Source organism: Octopus sinensis, linkage group LG24, assembly GCF_006345805.1.
Source record: "Octopus sinensis linkage group LG24, ASM634580v1, whole genome shotgun sequence".
In the NCBI taxonomy this organism is placed as follows: Eukaryota; Metazoa; Mollusca; class Cephalopoda; order Octopoda; family Octopodidae; genus Octopus; species Octopus sinensis.
Window position 1 is genome coordinate 22,668,925 of NC_043020.1, and position 27,919 is coordinate 22,696,843.

The 27,919-nt window shown below is 38.3% G+C and overlaps 1 protein-coding gene across 2 annotated transcripts; it reads right to left on the reverse strand.

The window, feature by feature from the left end:
* Positions 1–6,958: 6,958 nt before the first annotated feature.
* On the reverse strand, positions 6,959–22,814 carry LOC115223781 (zinc finger protein 729-like). Of its 2 annotated transcripts, XM_029794448.2 has the most exons (4): positions 22,648–22,814; positions 18,529–19,694; positions 18,253–18,279; positions 6,959–8,252 (listed from the first exon to the last, which is right to left on the reverse strand). In XM_029794448.2, the coding sequence occupies exons 2-4, from the start codon at positions 19,271–19,273 to the stop codon at positions 7,108–7,110; spliced, it is 1,917 nt and encodes a 638-aa protein (XP_029650308.2). In that variant the 5' UTR covers positions 19,274–19,694; positions 22,648–22,814; the 3' UTR covers positions 6,959–7,107. The 2 variants fall into 2 exon arrangements, with proteins under 2 accessions (XP_029650308.2, XP_036368811.1); XM_036512918.1 differs by having other exon boundaries at positions 6,959–8,201; positions 18,118–19,694.
* Between the last annotated feature and the right edge of the window lie 5,105 nt (positions 22,815–27,919).

Consider the following 27,919-nt stretch of genomic DNA (forward strand, 5'->3'; position numbering starts at 1 on the left):
CATTGTGCTTTTTCCAGAAGTTTTCTTTACTCTGTGATGATTGGTTACATGAAACTTGGAGTAAAATTTTTTCAGCTTCAATAAAACACTCTATTATATTCTATCTTTGGTCTTTGAGTTCTGTTTTCTCCAGCTTCTTTTGCACCTGAATACATTCACACATCTCTCACTCTCAGCTGGTTTGTCTGTCTGTCTGTCTATTTATTTATTTGCAGTTTCACTCATATTTCAGTAGCAAATACGCAGTGTGTACTTGACCAAAAAATGGTGGTGACACAGAAAACCCCCCCAAAAAACCATAAAACAGCTGCATGAAGACAACATACACATCTGCCTAACTTAACAAGAACCATACCAATGTCTGTCTGTGCAATGTTTGGGCATGGGGGTAAGTCCTTGCATCCTCTACAAAACCAGGCTTGGAGAATTTTCAGTGATCTGAATATGTAAATGCTTGACCCATTAGCATTTATCTCTGCATTCCATATCTCAAAAGTAACTTATTCCCAGGGTTCAGAGTGTTTTGGAGCAAACACCTGGAAGAGGCAGACCCAGGAGGATGTAGGACAAGACGGTACAATATGATCTTCAGATGTCAAGTCTCACAGAGGCAATGACAAGTGACAGACTTTTTGGTGATTTGCTGTACTTGAGAAGACATGTGAAATTGTAGTTTTTCAAGTGCCAGTAAGGCAACACTGGTAATGATCACGCTCAAATGGTGCTTTTTATGTGCCCCAGCATCAAAAAGCAAATTCGCACAATTTTCTTATTCCAGTTCAAGCTAGGCTGAAAAGCTGCTGAAACAGCTCACGATATCAACGAAGCATTTGGTCCAGGAACCACTAATGAATGTACAACTCAATGATGGTTGAAGAAATTTTGTAGTGGTGATGAGAGTCTTGAAGATGATAAGCATAGTGGTCGGCCGTCGGATATTGACAACGATCAACTAAGAACCTTAGTAGAAGCCAATCCATGCACAACTGTTCAAGAGCTTGCTTCTGAATTAGACATAATGTATATGACAATTTCCAACCACAAAAATACATGAGAAATGGGTGTTGCGTGAATTGAACGAGAACCCCCAAAAAACGCCATGTTGAAGTGTTGTCTTCCTTTCTTTTACGCAACAAGAACGACTCGTTTCTTGACCGGATTGTGACTTGCGATGAAAAGTGGATTCTTTATGACAACTGGCAACGCTCAGCTCAGTGGTTGGACACCGACAAAGCTCCATGGCACTTCCTGAAGCCAAAGTTGCACCAAAAGAAGGTCATGGTGACTGTTTGGTGGTCTGCAGCCAGTCTCATCCAGGCGAAGTACTGTCAGCAAATGGATGAAATGCATAAGAAACTCCGACAACAGCCAGCATTGGTTAATAGAAAAAGACCAATTCTTCTCCACGACAACGCTCGGCCATACGTCACACAACAGACCCTGCAGAAGTTGAATGAATTGGGCTAAGAAACTCTGCCTCATCTGCCATACTCACGAGACCTCTCGCCTACCGACTACCACTTCTTCAAGCATCTCGACAACTTCCTGCGTGAGAAATGCTTCAAAACCAAGACGATGCCAAATACGCATTCAACGACTTCATCACCACCAGAATGCAGGATATTTACGGTATTGGCATAAATAAACTTGTTTCACGTTGGCAAAAGTGTGTTGATTCTGATGGTGTTTATTTCAATTAATAAAGTTTTGCTTGAGCCGAGATATGTGCATCTGAATTTAAAGGTTAAAAATCACAAGAACTTTCTTGACAGCCTAATATATATATATATATATATACAAAATGAGAAAATGGAGAAACATACCTAAATCAATCATCAACCATCAGATAATACCCACTCAATACTTTATTAAACCATTACACAACAGCAATGACATTATACATAATAAATTACAAATATAACTAGACATAGAAATAGAAAATACAATTACATTGTAGCTGACAGCTGTTTCGGCCATGAAGACAGGTATGTCCCATTTAACCTATTAGCCATATAAAGCAGGTATAAATGAGACATTAACAAGAATGTTTCACAGCCTCTTCAGAGAATTTAATGTAAGTATGAAAAAAATTTACATATAAATAAATATATAAATATAAAAATGTGTGCATAGACACTCATAATTCTACACATATATATATACACAATAATACAATATAAACAATATATATCAATATACATTAACAAACACAATAATGTTCCATGTTGAACTCTCAGTTCTATATCCAACATCAAGGAAATACATGTACACTCATATTTAAATTTAAAGCAGACATATATATTTAACAGTCCAGTCTATTAAAATGTATAACCACACAAAAAGTCAATAAAATTAATATTAATAATAATAATAACAACCATGATTGTACCATGTAAAGCAAGCAGACATCCACATATATACTCAATAAGTCGAATTCATCTGTCCACTTGGTATTGATTTTCATAGATAGATTCGATTGGCTTATAGTTTTAAATTTGAATCACAATGGAAATTTTACGGTTAGTTAGCCAAGAAACACACATACGCACACGCACATCCACAGATCATGCGCACATACATACATAGTTATATGTATACACACACACACACACATACACAGCCAAATCATAAATAAATAAATAAATAATATAAGAAGTAGAATCGCAACTATACACATGCAAAACAGAGGAACCCAACCGATTGCACATACATGCATGCAGACATCAAGCCACCCCAAACTACACCATGGCTGTGGTATTAACTAAGTAGATCCACTCACATATTTCCATAAAACAGTAAATGCAAACATACATACAATTATATCCAGATAGAGAATGTAATTTTTTATAAGGTACATAATTCATATTACACCGTATTTTTCGTAAACATAGCGCAGGAGTGGCTGTGTGGTAAGTAGCTTGTCTACCAACCACATGGTTCCGGGTTCAGTCCCACTGCGTGGCACCTCGGGCAAGTGTCTTCTACTATAGCTTCGGGCCGACCAAAGCCTTGTGAGTGGATTTGGTAGACGGAAACTGAAAGAAGCCCATCGTATATATATGCGTGTGTGTGTTTGTCCCCTAGCATTGCTTGACAACCGATGCTGGTGTGTTTATGTCCCCGTTACTTAGCGGTTCGGCAAAAGAGACCGATAGAATAAGTACTGGGCTTACAAAAAGAATAAGTCCCGGGGTCGAGTTGCTCGATTAAAGGCGGTGCTCCAGCATGGCCGCAGTCAAATGACTGAAACAAGTAAAAGAGTATAGTATTTTATAACTAAAAAGTCCGCAAACTTAACCGCTATGCTTTATTCAAACAATCGCTAAATTATAAAGTATAGAATACCCAATATCTGTTTGACTATCAAGAGACATAAAAATATATATATACTAAGTTGCTCCGATGTATACCCTACTGCTAAATTGTGTATCCACAGTGCATTGATAAACTACCTCTTTCTTGAGGCATTGATTACCAAACTCACATTTATTTCTGTTTCTGTAATTACAGTTATCAACAGGTTGGGGTAATCTAACATTGGCCAAAATTTCTGTAACACTATTCCCATTAATAGTGTTACAATTATTTTTACTATCCAATCCCAAATTCAACGAATGATTTGATTTATCATTATTGGCGATATTCCTATCAATAGTAATAGTATTGGTGGTAGTGGTATCATCTATTACATTAATATTTTTCCTTACAGGTACGGTACCATCATAATTTGCAAGAGGGTTGTTCGCGTTAGCTCCAAAAGATATATTGTCCCTACAATTATAGAGAGGCAAATTACTATTATCTAAATTCAACTTTCTATCATTATAGAAGCAATCCAGTTTCCTGTTATTAAATGAGATGATGGTGGCTAGATTGTGTGTAATGCTATATCCTATTCTAACAGTTCCATTGTTAATTAATTGACCAAATTTATTCTTACCCTTACCAAAGTGCCTAAATATTACATTGTGCAAAGCTCTATGTCTGTTTTTATCTGCAATGCATATGAGATTATCAGCCATAGTGTATCCTTATCAGTATTAGGGTTGCCTATCAAATTGTTATTTTTAGTAAAAACCTTGTTCCTCCTTCATCCCATATATTTACTATCCTTAACAATGTCATTGTTATGCCTATCATTATCAATATTACCATAATTATTGCGTAAATAAACTTTACTATTATCATACCTACCATTAGTTTTGATATGCATATTATTAATATTACTACCATCACTTATGTGCGCTAATTTATTTAAACTAACGTCAACAGCTCGGAGATTAACAACACCTCTATAATTATCATATGCGTTTTTATATATCCTATTTTTCCTTATCCTAGTTATTATTGTTTGTCCTAAATTTATTGGTGTTGTTCTTAATAGTTCCACCTGTATTTGAAGGATTATCCTTGGGTATATACCATATTTTACTTTTGTAGCCTGCTTTCAGCAATGCTGTATTATATCTATCACAATGCTTATTAAAAATGTCCCCGTTTGAGGATAGATAAGAGATTCTCTGACTAATGCTATGCACTAGTGATCTTTTAATTTGAGGAGGGTGATTGCTAGAACGGTTTATATATACTAAGTTAGAATTGGGTTTAATATAAGGTTCATGTATCCCATTAGTAAAGTTGCAATTGACAGAATAGTTTTCATTTTCAATAATTATGGATAGGCCAAAACTTTTTAAAAATTTATTTAGTCTTTTTTTCAGTAGATCCAGTCTCCTATTTGATGTATTATTTACCAAAAATAAAGCGTCATCCCTATATAGTCCTCCTTTTAATTCAGGGAATTCCCTACTAAGGTTATCGAGTAAATACATCCCAACCAGATCAGTCACTTCCGCTGAATCTGGCGATCCCATGGTGATGTCGAACAAGTTGGGTGTGTCTTTTCTAGCCCAAAGTTTGTTATCAAACTCTATTAATGTTTTTCTAGCTATTAAGATAACCTTAATCTCCCCCATACTTAATTTAGTGTGTCTCCTAGCAAAAATTAAAGCCTTATTTAATATAATAGGGTTTATGGATGTGTAGTAATTTTGTATATCAAATTGGATGAATTTACTTCTATTATTATCACTGACCTTAATGGCAGAAAACCAATCTAGTGCACCTTGAGTATTCTTCCAAAGGCTAAGTTTAATTTTGTTACGTATAGTTGGTAAATATTTATCCAGAATAAGTTTACTCAGTCTGCCTAAGTCAGATTTGGTAGGGCAAATCAATCTGACCTGCGTGTTACCAAGAAAGTTTTCCTTATGGTCCTTGAGTGTGATTCTCGGTATAGTGGGGGTATAAGGTTCAGTTTTTTCTTCCAGGTAATAATCCAACATTATTTCTCTAACCTCAACGTTTAGTTTCCTAAGTGTGTTAAAAGGTACAATTTTATATTTTTTAGTAATTTCTTTGTGTAGTAATTCATGGTATGTAAGGATGTCAATATTATAAATGTTACTGGTTTTGTCAGAACGGGTTAGAATGCCGTTCTTACTCTTAAGAGTTCTTATTAGTTCTTTTAATTTTCTTTGGTACGGGTTATACCTCAATGGGGGATTTTTAAATTTGATGTTTTTGATAGTCTCCCATAATTCCTGTTCAAAGTTATCCAGATGTTTATTTGGTGGAGGAGATTTCCTAGATTTAAATGTGGTTCCGGTTAGTTTTATGATTTCCTCATAGGTACTTCCTGTTCCATTACGGTTAGTTTCTCCAGTATGTTGTTGGTTCATTTCGTTGTTATTGTTTTCATGGTGGAAAATCCTCCATCTTATCCTGTGGATGAACTCATTAATTCTATAGATTAGCTCTTTAGTGTAATGGTCTTTAGTAGGAATGGGTATATATATATATATATATATATATATATACACATATACATACATATAAAAAATTAGAAAAAAATCACCTTTTATCAATTCAAAATTACACCACCTAGAAAATTACATATAATAGAAATATTAACATTAAAATTTATATATATATATATATATATAAATTAGAAAACACCCCACCTTTTATCAATTCAATGAAAAATTAAATTATACCATTTAGAAAAATTACATATTATAGAAAGATTAACATAAAAATTTATATATATATATATATATATATATATATAAATTAGAAAAAAACCCACCTTTTATCAATTCAATAATGAAAAATTTAATCATACCATTTAGAAAAATTACATATTATAGAAAGATTAAAAATAAGATAAAACATATAACAATGATTAAGTATTGTGCAAAATATATATATATATGAGCAGGACTCTATTATTTCATGTTGCTCCTGCTCCCTTAGCTGTAAAAATGAGCTGCAATATCACTGGTGCCAAGCTGAATCAGTCTTTGCTTTTTTCCTTTGGATACTTGAGAAATTGGTGATGTGGAGTATGGACGCTGGTATGCATGGGCGACTACTGGTCTTCCATAAACAAACTTGCCCAGATTTGTGCCTTGAGGGGAATGCTCTAGGTGCAATCCCATGGTCAGTCATGACTGAAGGAGGTCTTTATCCTTTACCATATATATATATGTGTGTGTGTGTGTGTATACATCATGTTCGGAATGGTCAGTGGCAAGAGAGGAAGGGGCTGACCAAGAACCCGCTGGCTTGACACCATCAGAAGTGATACTGGAATGGACATAGCCAATCTGAAGGAAGCGGCCCAGGATAGAACTGACTGGAGGACACTGATCCAACGAGTCACCGAGAGTCGACTTCGACTGAGCGGATATATATATATATATATATATATATATATATATATATATATATATATATTATATATACGGAATGGTCAGTGGCAAGAGAGGAAGAGGCCGACCAAGAACCCGCTGGCTTGACACCATCAGGAGTGATACCGGAATGGACATGGCTAATCTGAAGGAAGCGGCCCAGGATAGAACTGACTGGAGGACACTGATCCAACGAGTAACCGAGAGTCGACTTTGACTGAGCAGATAGAGAGAGTGTGTGTTTGTATACAGACAGACATACACACACATGCTTGAATGGAAAGACAAAAGAAAAAGGCCCTTAACACAGTAGGAACTACACATAGTATTTATAACTGTTTGATTCGGTCCCATGCTAAGGGACCTCAACTACTTCAGGCTTCGGGAATGCCGAATGGAGTAATTCAGGAAATGTATCTTTATACAGATATGAGTCATTCGCTGCAGAGAATGATTTGCCATACATATTAATGTGATATGGTTTGTCTCTGGAGTGAATACGCTTGTGCTTAGACAAAGCACCACTTTGAGAAAATGATTTTCCACAGACCATGCAGTGATATGGTTTCTCTCCGGAATGAACATATTTGTGTTTAGTCAAAACACTGTTTTGAGAAAATGATTTACCACAGATATCACACTGATAAGGTCTCTCTCCTGTATGACTGTATTTGTGAGTAGTCAAGGTGCTATATCTAGTGAATGATTCACCACAGATATCACACTGATATGGTTTTTCTCCTGTGTGAATGTATTTGTGCTTGGTTACATCACTATTTTGGGAGAATGATTTACCACAGATATCACACTGGTAAGGTTTATCACCGGAATGCATACGTTTATGGATAGTTAAATGCGATGTTTGCGAAAATGATTTACCACAGATATCACAGCGATATGGTTTCTCTCCTGTGTGTGTGTGTTTGTGAGTGGTCAAGTGACCTGATTGAGAGAATGATTTACCACAGATATCACATTGGTATGGTTTCTCCCCTGTATGGATATGGATATGTTCGTTCAACTTACACTTGTCAGAGAATGATTTACCACAGGTATCGCAATGATATCGTCTCTCTCCTGTATGCGCGTGTCTGTGTCTCGTTAACTGACCTGCTTGAGAGAAAAATTTACCACAGATATCACACTGGTAAGGTTTCTCCCCTGTATGAATGCGTTTGTGAGCGGTTAAGTTACTTTTCATAGAGAAAGATTTACCGCAGACATTACAGCAATATGCCTGCTCTTCTTCATGACTACATCTGTTGTGTGTCCTTAACTGAATAGTTTGAGAGAATGATTTACCGCAGATATCACAGTGGTATGGTTTTTCCCCAGTATGAATACGTTTGTGCTTAGTTAAGGTACCCACTTCCTTGAATGATTTACCACAGATCTGACATTGGTATGGTTTCTCCCCAGTATGAACACGTTTGTGAGTAGTTAAGTGAACTTTCTGAAAGAATGATTTTCCACAGATATCACAGTGATAGGGTTTCTCTCCTGTATGAATATATTTGTGCTTGGTCAAATTACCCCTTTCAGAGAACGATTTACTGCAGATATCACAGTGATAAGGCTTCTCTCCTGTATGAATACGTTTGTGTTTATTTAAATTACATCCTTCAGAAAATGATTTACCACAGATATCACAGTGATAAGGCTTCTCTCCTGTATGAATATACCTGTGTTTATTTAATGAACTTTTTTTAGAGTATGATTTATCACATATATTACAATGATATGGCTTATCATCTGTCTGGGTACCTTTGTGATTAGTCAAACGATCAGTTTGAGAGAATGTTTCATCAGGGACATCAGAGTGATATAGTGTCTTGCTTACATTAATATCTTTGTGAGCAGTGAAGTTAACTTTTTGGGAAAACGATTTATCACCACAGTGCTGTAATAATTCCCCTATGGCTTTATGTGTCATCTTATCAGCAAAATCCATAGTTTTAGACTGTCATATATTTAATCTGCTTCTTAGAATTTTTCTTAATAATTCTTCTCTTCCACATAATTTTGTTTTTTTATTTTTTGTCTTAATATTCTGTTCTTAATAATTACATCTCCTTCAATATTTCCAGCCACAGTGATCTTTGTCGATATTTAAAGATGCAGCAAATACCTTTATAAAATTGTCCAAATCCCCTTAGAGTTCAGATTATTCTATCAAACACAATGCCTATTGATTCCCATTGATTTGAATTAATCGTGCATTGTCTCATATCTTCAAGATCTTGATGGTGTAACTACTTAATGTAGAATAACATTGTAGGGTAGGTGTGAGAGCCTGGATCTGGTCAGTTTGAACGTAAAACAGATTAACTATTTTGGCCAGATATGGCCGGTTTAAATACTAAAGGGTCAAAGGCACAAATCTATTCCATTCAAACTTCAGACTCCAGACAGCAATTCAATGAAGATTTATATAAGCAAGCTTTTTATCAGTTCTCTATGACATCTTCCTTCAGTCTTCAAAAGTTCTCAAATGTTCTTGATGCAGTTTAAGTTCCATTATGCCAATGTTATCAGAATATTCTGAAATAAATAAAGAAACAATATAAGATAAAGAACAATATTTACAAAGCAGATATTCAACAACGGATATTTTATATATATATTTTTTAAAAATATATTATTATTATTATATTATTATTATTAATATAAGGAAATTAATAGGCGCAGGAGTGGTTGTGTGGTGGGTGGCTTGCTAACCAACCACATGGTTCCGGGTTCAGTCCCACTGCGTGGCATCTTGGGCAAGTGTCTTCTGCTATAGCCCTGGGCCGACCAATGCCTTGTGAGTGGATTTGGTAGACGGAAACTGAAAGAAGCCTGTCGTATATATATATATATATATATATATATATATATATATATATATGTGTGTGTGTGTGTGTTTGTCCCCCCTAACATTGCTTGACAACCGATGCTAGTGTGTTTACGTCCCCGTCATTTAGCGGTTCGGCAAAAGAGACCGATAGAATAAGTACTGGGCTTACAAAAGAATAAGTCCCGGGGTCGATTTGCTCGACTAAAGGCGGTGCTCCAGCATGGCCGCAGTCAAATGACTGAAACAAGTAAAAGAGAGTAAAGAGTAAATTAATATCCAAACTTCTCAAAAAGATATACCCGTGTGAAAATACTTATTGTATTAAAAATATATTTTATTGCATTATTTAGCAGAACCAATTAAACCTTTAACTCAACAATTGAACTTTACTCTTTAATTTATCATTATTAAATCACAGAACCTTGTGCGACATTTACATATTTGCAAACTACATCAAAATCTTCAGAGTATGTAACATTACATTATACTAATTGTAGTTAAGATACCCGTGCTGGTGACACGTAAAAAGCACCGTCCGAACGTGGAAGATGCCAGCGCCGCCTGACTGGCGTCTGTGTCGTTCACACGTAAAAGTACCAGCCGATTGTGGCCACTTGCCAGCCTCCTCTGGCCCCTGTGCTGGTGGCATGTAAAAAGTACCATCCGAATGTGGCTGATACCAGCGCAGCCTGACTGGCGTCCGTGTCGGTGGCACGTAATAGCACCAACCGATCGTGGCCATTTGCCAGCCTCCTCTGGCCCCTGTGCCGGTGGCATGTAAAAGACACCCACTACACTCACAGAGTGGTTGGTGTCAGGAAGGGCATCCAGCTGTAGAAACACTGCCAGATCAGACTGGAGCCTGGCGCAGCCTCCTGGGTTCCCAGACCCCGGTCGAACTGTCCAACCCATGCTAGCATGAAAAACGGACATTAAACGATGATGATACTACACAATAGTGGATGATTCAATTCTTATCTCACTAGAAACAACATTTGTCCCTGATAGTTTGTGCTTGTCACACCCAAAGTCAGTTTATTACCAAAAGTATGCCAGCTGCAACTAAAACATTTTTTTTTAAAAGTTATGATGATAAAATGTGATTAGGAGGAAATTTTGTTGCTATTTCTAGCAGGTCATAGTGGCTCCTTCAGTGGATTTTTATTATTGATTTTAACCACTATGTCAGCTCTGACTAAGCAGACCTGTGATCAAAGGCCAGTTATTTTCAAGGGTGTTATGGATTTTGTGACATCAAACTAAAAGAAATATCATATTGATAAATGAAGATGATCAATTGAGAAAGAAAAAAAAAAAAAAAAAAGCTAACAAAAATTAATTAAAAATTTTTGGAGTACTGGTTCCTCTTAGAGCAGATATTTCATTAATTCCACCGCCTATGAAGTTGACCAAAAATAATACACCATTATCGTTTTAATGTCCACTCTTCCATGCTCGCATGGAACAGATGGATTTTGTTGAGGAAGGTTTCTGCAGTCAGATGCTTTTCCACTGTTCCCAAGTGGTACCGATAAAAATTTGTAATTTAGTACTACAAGAAATAATGGTTAATATAAAGCGTTACGCATATCAGAAAATCAAAAAAAAATGTGTGTAATAGGTGTAAAACAACTTCCTATGAACGAATATGAAAAAAAAAATTCGCGCACGCGAAAGGGGGGTGGGGGAGAGGCCTCGGAAAATTCACATCGGGAAGTTCCGAAAGCGTCTGAGGGGCTGACCCGGGCACCAAAACAAAAAAAAAAAAAATAGTGTAATATGTGTAAAACAACTTGCTCTAAACGAATATGACAAAAAAAAATGCGCTCTCGCGAAAGAGGGGTGGGGGAGAGGCCTCGGAAATTTCACATCTTCAGTCCACGGCCTTTAAACTAAGAAAAAATAGTGTAATTGGTGTAAAATTACTTGTTCTAAACGAGTATCAAGAACAATTATAACTGTTCTTGATACTCGTTTAGAACAAGTAATTTTACACCAATTACACTATTTGAGCCTCAAATCTTCGCCGGCTTGTACCTCTCTTTCCTCAACACTTCAAAATGTCTCGAAGCTTCAAAATAATGAGAATAGACCTGAATGTCTCATCAATAATGTATTTCGGTTTCCTCCTGAATGCAGAAAAACTTGAAAACTTGTAAGTGTCCACACATCAAAATATCATTCGAAGAGACAGGTTTGAAACTAAAGTACATATAACAAGCCATCGTTTTAATCAATTCACGTAATTAATTTCATAGCAGCTGTAAATTCATTTCATTAAACTAGAAATATAATTCTAAAATATGGGCGCAGGCATGCCTGTATTAGTTCGCTTTCCAATCCCGTGGTTTCGAGTTCAGTCCCAGTGTGCAGCATCTTGCGAATGTCTTCAACTATGGCCCTGGGTCAATCGATCAAAGCCTTGTGATAACGTTTGGTAGACGAATACTTAATACGATAAAAAAAAAAAAACCTACCCCCCACACACACACACAAAGATTGTAGTTTACACCATTGAGAACGTTTCTCTAGAAAATATAATTAAAAAAAGGCATTTAACAAACTCGGGCTACGGGGAGGGCGTAAATTTTAAATACTTTATTTCTCCAAATAATCGCGATCTACATCCTCTAACTGTGCAAAATTTGATTTAGAAAAATATATTTAAAGAAATTTATAAACGAAGTCAAGGTGGGGCATACTAAAGAGAAAATTTAATTAAAGTATAAACAGTTTTTAGAAAGTTATAATGTAACAAACTCAGCGCGTGGCAACTTCTGTAAAGCCCTACACTTTCTTTTCCCAAGAATTCTATAAAAATGAACTTTCCTTGATAGATTTCCGCAGGCGTAGAATTACAGTTAGGTCTCTTTTTCTCAAATTTCATCAAGATAATCGAACTCTATACCCTCAAAAACATCGCACAAAAGAAATTTCATAAAAAAATATACATTTTAAACTAAGTTACGGGAAACAAACTCGGGGCGGAGGAGTCGCATATTCTGTATTAAACCCATAATTCTTTTATATATATACATTATTATAGCCTTAAAGTAAACTTTGGCCAACTTACCGCTTCCAAATGCAGCCAGTGACTACTGTGTTTTCCTCTAAACTGTTAAAATAAATATCTCAGTGTCAGAATGAAGTTTAAAAAATGTTTCTTCAACTTTATTCTGCACCCAATGTTCATGAAGATACCAACTTCTTCAGCCGTAGATTCGTATCTTGTCACAACGAGGCAATGACCTTATAACTTGCAGTTTTGGTCCGTTACGTTGTGAGTTCAAATTCCGCCGAGGTCGACTTTGCCTTTCATCCTTTAGGGGTCGATAAATTAAGTACCAGCTACGCACTGGGGTCAATGTACTCGACTTAATACCTATGTCTGTCCTTGTTTGTCCCCTCTATGTTTAGCCCCTTGTGGGTAATAAAGAAATAGGTATTTCGTCTGCCGTTACGTTGTGAATTCAAATTCCGCCGAGGTCGACTTTGCCTTTCATCCTTTAGGGATCGATAAATTAAGTACCAGTTACGCACTGGGGTCGATGTAATCAACTTAATACCTATGTCTGTCCTTGTTTCTCCCCTCTATGTTTAGCCCCTTGTGGGTAATAAAGAAATAGGTATGAAATATGTTTCTGTATATTAATATAGTGTTTCTTGAGGAGAGCGGATGGTAAAGATTACAAAGTTGGTAGATAACGTGCTAATACTTAATAAAATTACGATTGTTTTAAATTTTAAGCTAATCCAACGCCATGACGAAGAGAAATGAATTAAATGGATGTAAAGTTTGTTTATAGTGGTTGTATACTGTCAACTCAACGTGAGTCCCGTAAGGGAATCACACCACCGCCATTTAGCCCTAGGAAACATCGACGTTTTCTGTCGGCTTTGACACATTTTCTGTGTCCTTATATTTGCAAATGTGTCAAAGCCGACAGGAAACGTCGATGTTTCCTAGGGCTAAATGGCGGTGGTGTACCCTTACGGGACTGTCACGTTGAGTTGACAGTATACAACCACTATATCGCTCCACCACCGCTCACGTCTCTCTGAGACACTTAGAAATTCATTATTTCTAAAGTTTGTTTAGTTAGCTAATTAATAAAGAAGGCGGGGGCCAAATATTTTAGAGTGTGGCGAGATGGGACTGGTATTTGTAAGTTTGAGGACCACTATTAAAATATGACAAACATCACCGTCCATCATCTCTACGAACATTTCGTTTTGTGCATGTGTAGCTGGCTGGATGTGCTGTGCCATATCAGGTCAATATGATGTAGCCCACTACTGAATGTAGCGTATAGATGTAACGCTTCAAAGTTCTCACGTCGGAGTAACGAGTAAACATCGAAGAATTAACACCAAGAAGGAAGAAATATTATTTACGTATGTTTATTCGTTGGTCTGACCGGTAGTTAAAGAGACAGTAGCAATTCTAGTGATAGTGACAAGGTTGGCTTGCTGATTAGTAGTTGATAGTGTAGAAAACGCTTGTCTCTCAGAAGAGAGTGAAAGAGTAAGGAATGCACGGTGCTGACTAGAAAGGAAGAAAGGATAAAGGTGCCATCGTCTTTCTTGCGGCTGAAAGGGAAGTGCTGCTCTTGGTCATGGCTGACTCAAAAGAACATGTAGCTCATTGGTCTGGCGGACACCAAAGAGGGAGAGAGAGAGAGAGAGAGAGAAGGGGGAAAGAGAGAGAGAGAGACGAGCTCTTATCAACATTTGGTGTGGAGAGGATTTCCTGCTCGTTTTGACAAGCAACAAGCGAGTGGATTTGGTTTCAAATCTCAGGCAGGGTCAAGCCAGATCCCTACACATGCCCAACCCAATGTTGACTACAAGCTCCCATCAACAAACCTTAAAAACTTTATTCACCACTGATATAACCCCATTTATATCAAGTTATGGTATAAATAATTACAGCATTTCTCTTCTCTATTGTAGTAAATATAAAGAAGCCAATTTTGCATTCTAATTAAACTTGGATAAATTTGTAAAGGAGTTGGCAACCGTTATCAGATATCAACATAGGCGTAGGAAGCAGGTGTGGCCAGGTATGGTCAAAATCAGACGTAGTAATTTTTTTTACTTCGGCCAGGACTTGATCTAGTTCAAGTTCCTGTATTATAAATGCGACTTCTTGGACGCTTGACACTTGCTTTGCAAAATCTGTAGCACAAACTTATTTCAGCTCACATTTCAATCCAACTATAAATCTAATATGCTTTTATGGACAGCCGAAGATTAAAATGCTTCCATCGAAAAATTTTTTCATGGATGTGAAAAAGTTTTGAATTCAAGAATTCAACAAATCTGAACTCAAAGATTTTAAACAATGGGGTCTTAAATCTTTGCTCAATGTGAACTTCATGCAAAATGATGTTTAACAAAGTTCTTAAAATCGCTTCTGGTTCTTCATGCCGATCACACTTGTCTGGTGGTTCAGCAGCGCCATCCAAAATCCAGCAGTAAAATTCTTCAAACTTGTTATTTTTCATATTGTAGTGAGCCTTAGTATTTGAACTCTTTACACTAAATTATCAGTTCACAAACACAAGTGAGCCGCAGTTGGGACATTCGATCTTAACATGAACACCAATTTTTTTTTTCAACTAATCTGTTTGCAAGAGATCAGGCTACCAAACAGAACTTCATCTCAAGTGTCCTTGAGATTCGTACTTTTTTCTTTAGTTCAGCACTAGAAATCAACCAGAATTCTCATGGCATTCGAACAGAACACAACTTGGCTCCTGCCAAGCAAATCAAGGACAAAGCTTCAACAAGATCCGACATTCTTGCATCTTGAAGATAACTAATGGCCGAGCAATCACAGTTAAGTGGATCCTTAATATCCTAATCTCTTTACGAAATTAGGATGTGAGGATTTTTGCATGTGTTCATGTTCAGCCAGCCCTTAAATAAATCTGACGTTAAATATCTAAAAGTTTTGCTTCTGTTTGTAATATACACAGCCAGCTAAATCTCACACCACGATTAATACAATAATTACACCTACCGCAAGTGGAGGCGCAATGGTTAGGGCAGCAGACTCGCAGTTTCGATTCCCAGACCGGGCGTTGTGCGTGTTTATTGAACAAAAGCACCTAAAGCTCCCTGTTGTACTCTTTCGCTCCAACTTTCTCTCATTCTTTCTTCCTGTTTCTTGTTCCCTGACTTCCTACACAACCGCTGAGCCTGGATGCGCATTCATCCATCCGTTGATGCTCTCGGTGTCGGGGGTTGACCTGCTTTCTTTTCTGCGGGTCTCACGAATAGCAAAGGCCCATGTTTCGAACTTCTCCCATCTTGCGAGCTCTGGGACGAAGACCGTCCGCTCAACAGCAACACCAACACCTAACATGATAATATCAACCAATTGTTTTCTGAAGTTCTCAATCTCATGAATATACCTCGAAATATCAAGTGAACTTTTTTGAAGAATCGAAAACAGAATCTCTGAGCTACTCAATATGGTTTCAAAAACCACAAAAAACATCTCTCTTCACTCTCTTTTACTTGTTTCAGTCATTTGACTGCAGCCATGCTGGAGTACCGCCTTTAGTCGGGGTCGATTAAATAAGTACCAGTTATGCACTGGAGTCGATGTAATCGACTTAATCTGTTTGTCTCCTCCGTGTTTAGCCCCTTTTGGGCAGTAAAGAAATAAGAATAATTCGAGAATAAATCAGATTTATTAAACTTCAGTTTATTAATAATATTTACAAAGTAATGGGGGTACAAACGAAGGATTTTGGGCCTCAAAGTTGAGAATGAGAAAAGATTGAAAATCTATGATGACATCTTGTATGGAAAACATATTCAATGCAAATTAATATGCAAAGTAGTTATTGAGCCCCTTTTAACACTGAAACTGGCCATATCCAGCCTCTCATGTATACCCTACAATGTTCTAAGAATAAACAATCACATCATTGAAATTTTGAAATGATGAGATCATGCATGATTAAGTCTTTCGTTACCAACCCGGCTGAAACTGGTTCTGGCTCTGAGTACAAATCTCTTGTTTTCACAAGTTTTGAATTAAAATCTTCCACCAAACCTTAGTCACAATTTATGTTCCTAATACTAGCTGAATGATTACTAAGTTATTTTGCTAAATTCTTTGTTACATTTAAAGTACAGAGCATCTTAAAATAAATACAGTAACGAAAGGGTTAATCCAAGGCAATGTGAATAAATAAGAATTATATTTGACAGACTAATGTGAATGTAAAAAGATGTTTCACATATTACATCAACTACTTTACACTTATATCAAGTGGCAGGTCAACCTAATTATCAATTCATGCTATCAAAAAAGGAAGTGATGAAATTATATAGATCTAAACCAGCGGCCATGTGGCTTTTGTGGGGTTCATACAAGATTTTGTTGTTAAAATTTATCTGCAATAAATTGGTTATACTTCTGCTGTACTCAAGAAGATCTGCCCATCACAACAGAATTGAGATCCTAAAATCAAGGCACCACATAAAAGCTTTGGTGTGGGTGTTGGTACCACATAAAAACACCCAATACGCTCTGTAAAATGGTTGGCATTAGGAAGGGCATTCAGCCATAGAAACCAAGCCAAAACAGATTATGAAACCTGGTGTGACCCCTGGCCATGCCAGTTCCTGTGAAGCCATTCAACCCATGCCAGCTTGGAAAAACCGTCCAAGAATTTGGACCTGGAGATTTCCATTTCCAGCGACTTTGAGGCCTACACTGACATTGTTGAGATAACTTACATCATCATCATCGTTTAACGTCTGCTTTCCATGCTAGCATGTGTTGGACGATTTGATTGAGGACTGGCGAACCAGATGGCAGCACCAGGCTCCAATCTTGATCTGGCAGAGTTTCTACAGCTGGGTGTCCTTCCTAACACTAACCACTCTGAGAGTGTAGTGGGTGCTTTTATGTGCCACTGGCATTAGGGCCAGTCAGGCAGTACTGGCAACGGTCAAGCTCAAATGGTGTTTTTTACGTGCCACCTGCACAGGAGCCAGTCCAGCGGCACTGGCAATGACCTCGCTCGAATGTTTTTTCACATGCTACCAGCACAAGTGCCAGTAAGGTGATGCTGGTAACGATCATGCTTGAATGGTGCTTTTTATGTTCCACCAGCACGGAAGCCAGTTGACAATTAGTAGCTGTACTAATGAGAAAAAAAAAACAACTTAATTTAATGAGTCGTGTAGCTGTGCTAATTAGACATCAATACCATCACTCTTCGGTATGAATAGCTACATGTCGAGTTAAGTGACCTTTATGAGAGAAAGATTTTCCACAGACATCACAATGGTACGGTTTCTCACCTGTATGAATACGCTTATGTATAGTTAGGTTGTTTCTTACAGAAAATGATTTACCACAGATATCACAGTGATATGGCTTCTCACCCGTATGAATACGTTTGTGAGTAGCTAAACTGCTACTTCCAGAGAATGATTTACCACAAATATCACAGCGATGTGGTCTTGCTCCACTATGAACACTTCTGTGTCTTGTTAATTCGCTATTTTGAGAGAACGATATATCACACACAGCACAGTGATATGGTTTCTCTCCTGAATGAATCCGCTTGTGTATAGTTAAGGTATTTCTATCAGAGAATGATTTACCACAGACGTCACAGCGATATGGCTTTTCACCTGTATGAATACGTTTGTGTCTAGTCAAAACACCATTTAGAGAGAATGATTTACTGCAGATATCACAGTGATACGGTTTCTCTCCTGTGTGAACGCTTTTGTGTCGAGTTAAGTCGCAAGTTCCAGAGAATGACTTACCACAAATATCACAGTGATATGGTTTCACACCTGTATGAAGACTCCTATGTCTGGTTAATTCACGATTTAAAGAAAATGATAACCCACAGATATCACAATTAAATGGTTTCTCACCTGTATGAATGCGTTTGTGGTAAGTTAAGTCACTACTTGTAGAGAACGATTTATCACAGGTATCACAGTGATATGGCTTTCCACCTGTATGAATATATTTGTGTCTCGTTAAGGTATTACCATGAGAAAATGATTTACCACAGACATCACAATGATATGGTTTCTCACCTGTATGAATACGTTTGTGTTTAGATAAGTCACTACTTGCTGAGAATAAATTACCACAGATGTCGCAATGATAAGGTTTCTCACCTGTATGTACACGTTTGTGGTTAGTTAAATAACTACATACAGAGAAGGATTTACCACAAATATCACAATTAAATGGTTTCTCACCTGTATGAATGTGTTTGTGTTTAGTCAAGGTACTTCCATGTGAAAATGATTTACTACAGATATCACAATGATATGGTTTCTCTCCTGAGTGAACATGTGTGTGGCGAATTAAGTGGCCTCTTTGAGAAAAAGATTTACCACAGACATCACAGTGATATGGCTTCTCTCCTGTATGAGTACGTTTGTGTATAGTTAAGGTATTTCCTCTAGAGAAAGATTCCCCACAGATATCACACTGATATGGTTTCTCTCCTGTATGAATGTGTTTATGAGTAGTTAAGTTACCAAGTGCAGAGAATGATTTCTCACAGATATCACAGCGATATGGTTTTTCTCCTGTATGTGTATATTTGTGTATGATAAGGTTTCCCTTTTCGGAGAATGACTTTTTACAGATATCACAATGGTATGATTTCACTATCTCTTTTGGCATGTCTTTAGGGAATAAAAAAAAAAGTTTGTCACAGAACACCTTATGTAAAATTGTTCCCTCATCAAAATATGTTTTTCTTGTTTCCTCTTCTATATATTCCCATAGTGATGGAAGTTGTTCTACTGATATATTTCCATTGATACATATATATATATATATATATATATATATATGATGGTTGTAAACACCTTTACAAAATTATCCAAGTTTAATCAGTTTTACAAAATCGTCATCTACATATTCCGGAAGAAAAAAGTTTTTGTTAATCTCAGTTTGAAAGAAATATTTTCTCTAATTCACCACAGATTAATAAAATCTGGGTTACATCTGTTCTGTGTAACATCTTTTAGTCTTTAGCAGATGATAAACATTGGTGAAGCATCTGATGCGAAAGAATTTTACACAAGTGTCATTTGATAGGCTGAAATGAAAGAGAAACAGAATAAGATAAGGAGGATACTTAAAGAGGAATATATTTCTTTTTTACTTGTTACGTCTGGAAGTGCCAGAATTCATGGATTTTGCAAAGGTCATGAAACTGGTGAACCTGATGGGATTAATGTTCTACTTGAACTGTGGTAAGTCAAGACCTGCAGGAGAGACATAAGCAGAGAGGAGAGAGGCGGGATCTTTTCGGTTTGAACAGCAGTTTTTTAAAAATAATTTCCACGTAACTAAACACTTTTAAACTTCGTATACTGGTAGAATGTGTTTATAAAACATCTTTTTCTCTTGGCTTTATTGAGAAAATTCTATAGTTTATAAGATATTTGTTGTTTTTTTTTTTCTTCAATTTCTGCAATTTCAACTAATCAATGACGTCTATTGAGGTGAAAACATTCTGTGCCGTATGAATATGTCCCTCGTTTAAGAAACAGATTGGGTTTATTTACATTTGTGAAGAAAAAAAGATACCCTTCCCCCTAACCCTAAAACAGATTGAAATGCAATAGATCGATACTAGGGTCATAATTATGGGTGACAATTTCATATGACACCACTAGAAAAAACCGCCGTTCAAACCGAAAAGATCCGAGAGGCGATAATTTGGGTTGGAAGGATAGAAATAGTGGTCACAGCCGATCCGGGCGGGTTTGAGCATAAAGAAGACGAGAGATAGAGAGACAAGTGGATTGAGTGTGTCTCAATAATGGAGGTACTGAAACAACCAGCTTCAAGGAATGGCAGCTACTGCAGTAGCTGAAGGAAAGAAAGAGACTACGTCTGTGGGTCAGAGGCTGGAGTCGAGCATATAAATGTAACTTCGGATATCTGTCTACGTGACAGTAGCCTTCTCAGAAGCAGGAACAAAATTCGGATCTTTTCGGTTTGACCGGCAGTTTTTTCTAGCGGTGTCATATGAAATTGTCACCCATAATTATGACCCTAGTATCGATCTATTGCATTTCAATCTGTTTTAGGGTTAGGGGTGGGGAGAAGGGTATCTCTTTTTTTCTTCACAAATGTAAATAAACCCAATCTGTTTCTTAAACGAGGGACATATTCATACGGCACAGAATGCTTTTTACCTCAATAGACGTCAGTGATTGGTTGAAATTGCAGAAATTGAAGAAAAAAGACAACAAATATCTTGTTTTTTTTCTTCAATTTCTGCAATTTCTTCCAAACTATAGAATTTTCTCAATAAAGCCAAGAGAAAAAGATGTTTTATAAACACATTCTACCAGTATACGAAGTTTAAAATTTTTTAGTTGCGTGGAAACCGCTAGAAAAAAACTGCCGTTCAAACCGAAAAGATCCCCAAATTCTATTGTGGGCCTCACATGAACTTTGTAGAGGACCAGCAATTGTTGTTGGGAGGTGGGGGTGAAATATTTTCTGGCTTTAAGTACCTGTTTTGGGATATGCTTTCGTCAGAGAAGCATTCCTCCCTAACTAAATGCTGGGCTTGCTATCGCTAAGGAGTATCTTCTATGATAGCGAGGCCCAACATTTGGTTTGGGAGGGGTGAAGGATTATATCTGTTTCTTTATTGCCCACAAGGGGCTAAACATAGAGGGGAAAAACAAGGACAGAGAAACGGATTAAGTCGATCACATCAACCCCAGTGCGTAACTGGTACTTAATTTATCGACCCCGAAAGGATGAAAGGCAAAGTAGACCTCGGCGGAATTTGAACTCAGAACGTAGCGGCAGACGAAATACGGCTACGCATTTCGCCTGGCGTGCTAATGATTCTGCCAGCTCGCCGCCTTTACCTCAAAGAAGGCGTTATTGGACATCGCAAACAAAAACTGATGTACAGAAGAAAAGAAGTGGTGGGGACCAAACGAAACCATGGGGTCATACCAAAATTGATTAAGTGTGGAACAGGAAGGGCCCAGTCAACACATGCTGCAGTTGTGTAATTTGATAGGAAAGTAGCGATCTCTTGGATCGGTAGTTTAAAAGTTGAGATTTATCAGTGGAAGCTTTATGGCTTTGTAACTATATTTCTGTACTACTAGCGAACAGTGGTCCTGGTGCGCGCCCTCGCGTACTCGCGCCAGCTAGTCATGACTAGTCGATCCTTACTTTGTGTTTTTGTGTTATTTACTTTGTTAAAAAAATTATTTACTTTACTCTTTTACTTGTTTCAGTCATTTGACTGCGGCCATGCTGGAGCACCGCCTTTAGTCGAGGAGATCGACACGGGACTTATTCTTTGTAAGCCCAGTACTTATTCTACAGGTCTCTTTTGCCGAACCGCTAGGTGATGGGGACGTAAACACACCAGCATCGGCTATCAAGCAATGCTAGGGGGACAAACACACAAACACGACAGGCTTCTTTCAGTTTCCATCTACCAAATCCACTCACAAGGCATTGGTCGGCCCGGGGCTATAGCAGAAGACACTTGCCCAAGGTGCCACGCAGTGGGACTGAACCAGGAACCATGTGGTTGGTAAACAAGCCACTCCTGCGCCTCTTACTTTGTTTAACAAAAATTATTTACTTTGTGTAAAAAAATTATTTATTTTGTGTTTTATTTACTTTGCTAGGTAGTCGTTGTAGGATCGACTACTTACGACTAGCTAGCGCCGATGCGCGCACCGGGACCACTGTTCGCTAGTAGTACCCTATATTTCTATAATCTTATTTCTTTATTACCCACAAGGGGCTAAACACAGAGAGGACAAACAAGGACAGACAGACGGATTAAGTCGATTACATCGACCCCAGTGCGTAACTGGTACTTAATTTATCGACACCGAAAGGATGAAAGGCAAAGTCGACCTCGGCGGAATTTGAACTCACAACGTAACGGCAGACGAAATACCGCTAAGCATTTCGCCCGGCGTGCTAACGTTTCTGCCAGCTCGCCGCCTTATATTTCTATAATCTATTGATTAATTGTAAATATAAACTTTTACCTGAATCGTTCGCCTCTAAAGCTTCTTCCAGGATAGAATCGAAAATATACAAATGAACTGATGGATGAATATATCAAGGTGTATTTATATATATGATAATCTCGTAGATAACAATCTTTTTACCTGACTTTATATAATTCTTGTTAAATTGTTTTGGTGATGCTTAATCTATGTTGGCATGTGCCCAATATCCGGTTGAGCATGCGCAAAACATGAGAAAACTATTCAATAAGTAAACAGAAGCGAACAGTGGCCCCGGTGCGCGCACTCGCATATCCGAGCTAGCTAGTCGTGACTAGTCGATCCTACAACGACTACTTAGCAAAGTAAATAAAAGACAAAATAATCTTTTTTAAATAAAGTAAATAAAACACAAAGTAAGGATCGACAAGTCACGACTAGCTATCGCGGATGCGCACCGGGACCGCTTTTCTTAAGTAGTACCTATTTCTTTACTACCCACAAGGGGCTAAACACAGAGGGGACAAACAAGGACAGACAGACGGATTAAGTCGATTATATCGACCCCAGTGCGTAACTGGTACTTAATTTATCGACCCCAAAAGGATGAAAGGCAAAGTCGACCTCGGCGGAATTTGAACTCAGAACGTAGCGGCAGACGAAATACCTATTTCTTTACTACCCACAAGGGGCTAAACACAGAGAGGACAAACAAGGACAGAAAAACGGATTAAGTCGATTACATCGACCCCAGTGCGTAACTGGTACTTAATTTATCGACACCGAAAGGATGAAAGGCAAAGTCGACCACGGCGGAATTTGAACTCAGAACGTAGCGTCAGACGAAATACTGCTTTGCATTTCGCCCGGCATGCTAACGTTTCTGCCAGTTCGCCGCCTTTTCTTAAGTAGTACCAACAGAAGGACACGTGGCGAGAGGTATGTTGATAACCGAGGGAAAGTGTGACAGATTTGTAGATGGATTTCATAGAAATATGATAATGTTCCGATGGGTTCTGTTGAGTGAGGTGCCAGCTTCTGTGGTTGTGTACGACGTATTGAGAGAAATAGAGGATATTTTTGGTTTGAACGGCAGTTTTTTAAAATAATTTCCACGTAACTAAACACTTTTAAACTTCGTATACTGGTACAATGTGTTTATTAAACATCTTTTTCTCTTGGCTTTAATAATAATAATAATAATAATAATAATAATAATAATAATAATAAACATTGTGTACAGTGCTCAGGTGCACTACAACTCATCGAAAGTGTATATATAATCAGGTGTAGTTTCGACGGATTTCGGAAAGCATGAGGGCCTTAAAGGATGCAGTGTCATGGCAGTCAGCAACTGACGCAGGCAGTTTATTCCATGCTTCAGCAACTCTGAGTGTGAAGAAATGTTTCCGAAAGTCATGGGAGCTGTGTTGTTTTCTGACTTTGTAGGCATGTCCACATGTGTTAGACACATGGAGATCAAAAAGGTGTTCAGTGTTGTTATTGGTGAGGTGGTTGACAACTTTGTGGGTGTTTACCAAGTCCGTCGCCAGAGAACATTCTGTAGTTTGTAAGATATTTGTTGTTTTTTTCTTCAATTTCTGTAATTTCAACCAATCACTGACGTCTATTGGGGTAAAAAAAATAATTTTGTGCCGTATGAATATGTCCCTCGTTTAAGAAACAGATTGGGTTTATTTACATTTGTGAAGAAAAAAGATACCCTTCCCCCACCCCTAAAACAGATTGAAATGCAATAGATCGATACTAGGGTCATAATTATGGGTGACAATTTCATATGACACCGCTAGAAAAAACTCGTTCAAACTGAAAAGATCCAAGAAATGTTAAGTCTGCCCACCCAGGGGCCTGTGTATTGAGTCCCAAAGATTGTTTTTGTGGTCTTGGATAGCAGGAACATGTCTGGTCACAGTGATGTTATCATATTGATCAACATCAATGGAAATTGTACTTGTGATACCAGTGCCGGTGGCACGTAAGAGAACCATCCAAACGTGGCCGTTGCCAGCGCCGCCCCGACTGGCCTCCGTGACAGTGGCACGTGAAAAGCATCAACTGACCGTGGCCGTTGCCAGCCTCCCCTGGCCCCTGTGCCAGTGGCACGTAAAAAGCACCCACTACACTCAGGGAGTGGTTGGCGTTAGGAAGGGCATCCAGCTGTAGAAACACTGCCAGATCAGACTGGGCCTGGAGCAACCTTCTGACTTCCCAGACCCCAGTTGAACCATCCAACCCATGCTAGCATGGAAAGTGGACGTTAAATGATGATGATGACAGCTTGAAATTCCAAGAACATCGTAACACATGAGAATTCTATGCAACTTTGCCCGTGTATTAATCTGAAATTTCGCCCGTTTTAAAAACATGGTTATCTCCCTTGTATTGATAACCAGACAGTCTTATTTTCTCAAGAGATAATTCGAAGTATTTCTACATATTTTTGTAGTTTCTGCATTGGTGCACACTCAACTTGCTGAGCTGGAAACTGTCTCCAATGATTCGAGTCTCTAAGTCCTACAGAAGCTTGAGAGGCGGTTGGATGGAACCTACACTCGCCTCCTTATGAGAGCTCAAAATCTCTCGTGGAAGCGTCATCCAACCAAAATGCAAATATATGGGAAACTACCACCTGTGTCATCTCTTGTGAAAGGTAGGAGAGTCCAGTTTGCTGGACATTGTTGTAGAGCTGAAAAAGAAGTAATTTCTGCTCTTCTCCTCTGGAAGCCATCTGCTCGCAATACCAGAGGGTGCACACTCTCCTACCCTGATGTAATCTCCAGGGATACAGGCATCCAGTAACAGGACCTCCGTAATGCTATGATGGACCGTGAAGTCTGGCGTAAACTCCATTGTCTCGACCACGGTCGAACAATGATGATGATGAAGTCCTACAGAGTGAAAGCGAAGACACAGAGTCGACTATAAAATATAACAATGTGCAGCATCTAACAGAAATGCATGTGCAGAATTAATTCTTGATGCTGTGAAAGTCGATTTAATCACTGCTCGATGTAGCAGGTATGGCTGTGCAATTAAGATGCTTGCTTCCCAACCACATAGTGTCAGGTTCAATCCCATTACAGGATACCTTGGGCAAGTGCAGCCTTGGGCTGAACAAAGCCACGTGAGTGGATTTGGTAGACTGTAACTGGAAGAAACCCATACATATATACATGTATATAAAGATACAGGTGCAACAATGGAAAAGTGGATGCTAAAATGATGCTTACCCAGTATTGAGTCCTTATTCCATGCAGTCACATAAAACAAAATCCAACACAGAAATAGTACAAATAGATTTTAATTGGGATAATTTACATTTCACATTAAATTGAATTCATAAATTAACAATCATCATCATCAACGTCCCCTTTCCATGCTGGTATGGGTTGGACAGTTTGACTGGGCTGGCATGCTGGAAGGCTGCGCCAGGCTCTAGTCTAATTCGGCGTGGTTTTCTATGGCTGCATGCCCTTAATGCCAACCTCTCCAAGAGTGTAGTGGGTGCTATTAGCATGGCACCGACTGCACTTACATGGGTGCCAATTTGTGTGACACCGGTCTCTGCCAAGACTGTGATTTTGTTTGGCTTGACATAATGCCAAAGGTCTTGGTCATTGCTTCCGTGAGGCCCAACATCCGAAAGGAACTTAACCAGTTAGCCTCCATGTGGCCCTAGCACTCACATTTTATAAGGTGCGGGAATTCTTTAAATATTCGTTTCACATTTTGGCACAAAACCAGCAATTTCGGAAGAGGGAATAAATCGATTACATCAACCCCAGGGCTCAGCTGATATTTATTCTCAACTGGCCCCTGTGCCGGTGGCACGTAAAAAGCACCATCTGATTGTGGCCGTTTGCCAGCCTCGTCTGGCATCTGTGCAGGTGGCATGTAAAAAGCACCCACTACACTCACGGAGTGGTTGGCATTAGGAAGGGCATCCAGCTGTAGAAACACTGCCAGATCAGACTGGGCCTGGCGCAGCCTACTGGCTCCCCAGACCCCAGTTGAACCGTCCAACCCATGCTAGCATGGAAAATGGCCGTTAAACGACGACGATGATGATGATGATGAAGGCAAAGCAAACCTTGGTGGAATAATTGATTCGTTAAATATTAGAAACCAATTTTCCCAAAGAAAAACGAATCCATACAAATCAAACTCATGAAATAAACAAAGGTTATGTTTTAAAAGAAGGCAGAGCATGTCAGAGAAATGAAAGAAAGAATAAAGAAAAGCACAGCATCCAACAAAGAAGAAGAGGGTGGATATATGGAAAATAAAGGAAGAGTCTGCTGGTGTCATCCATTTCTCATTCATTAAACCATTAGCAAAATTGATCCTTTTAGATTCTGTTTTACATTCAAGCTTGTTTGCACATAATTCATTTTGAATAATTCTTTTGCATTCACTACAATATACAGATGTGTTTCATTTGAATATGAGACATTTTGGTACTTCTGTTTTGATGTCACTGCTTCCATACTGGCAAAGGTTTTATAGAAGCAACTGTGAGTCTTCCACACACACAAAGAGAAAAAAAACTTGCTCAGGCCTATACCCACAGATGCAGGTAAATGATCAATTTTGAGCACTGGCAAACCCTGTCTACCCACCCAGAAAGGAAAATAATTTGTAATAAATAAACATACAGAATGATAATTAGGGTGACTCCTAATTAGTGACCATAGAGTCTGGTGGGGAAAAAAAATTGATGGAAAAATAATTTAGTTTCTATTTTTAATATACGCTGGTAGTGTATATTAAAATTGTTGCGTTTGAAAGGCTCATAGTCACAAAGGCGCAGGAGTGGGTGTGTGGTAAGTAGCTTGCTTACCAACCACATGGTTCTGGGTTCAGTCCCACTGTGTGGCACCTTGGGCAAGTGTCTTCTACTATAACCTCGAGCAGATCAAAGCCTTGTGAGTGGATTTGGTAGATGGAAACTGAAAGAAACCCGTTGTGCATATGTATATATATGTATGAGTGTGTGTGTATTTGTGTGTCTGTGTTTGTCTCCCCAACATCGCTTGACAACCGATGCTGGTATGTTTACATCCCTGTAACTTAGCAGTTCGGCAAAAGAGACCGATAGAATAAGGACTAGGCTTCCAAAGAATAAGTCCTGGGGTTGATTTGCTCGACTAAAGGCAGTGCTCCAGCATGGCCACAGCCAAATAACTGAAACAAGTAAAAGAGTAAACTAGGAATGCACGAAATGAAGTCTGCATTCCCAAAGCAGAATATGTGGAAAGCAGCTGATTATTGATTGGTTAGAAATAGTCAT

Coding starts and splice junctions, on each gene's coding strand:
- LOC115223781 (XM_036512918.1), bottom strand. CDS start 19,273: ATGCCAAAAGAGATAGTGAAATCATACCATTGTGATATCTGTAAAAAG. Junction 8,202..18,117: donor TATATCGTTCTCTCAAAATA/GCGAATTAACAA, acceptor TCTTTCAGAAAG/TTCACTTAACTACTCACAAA.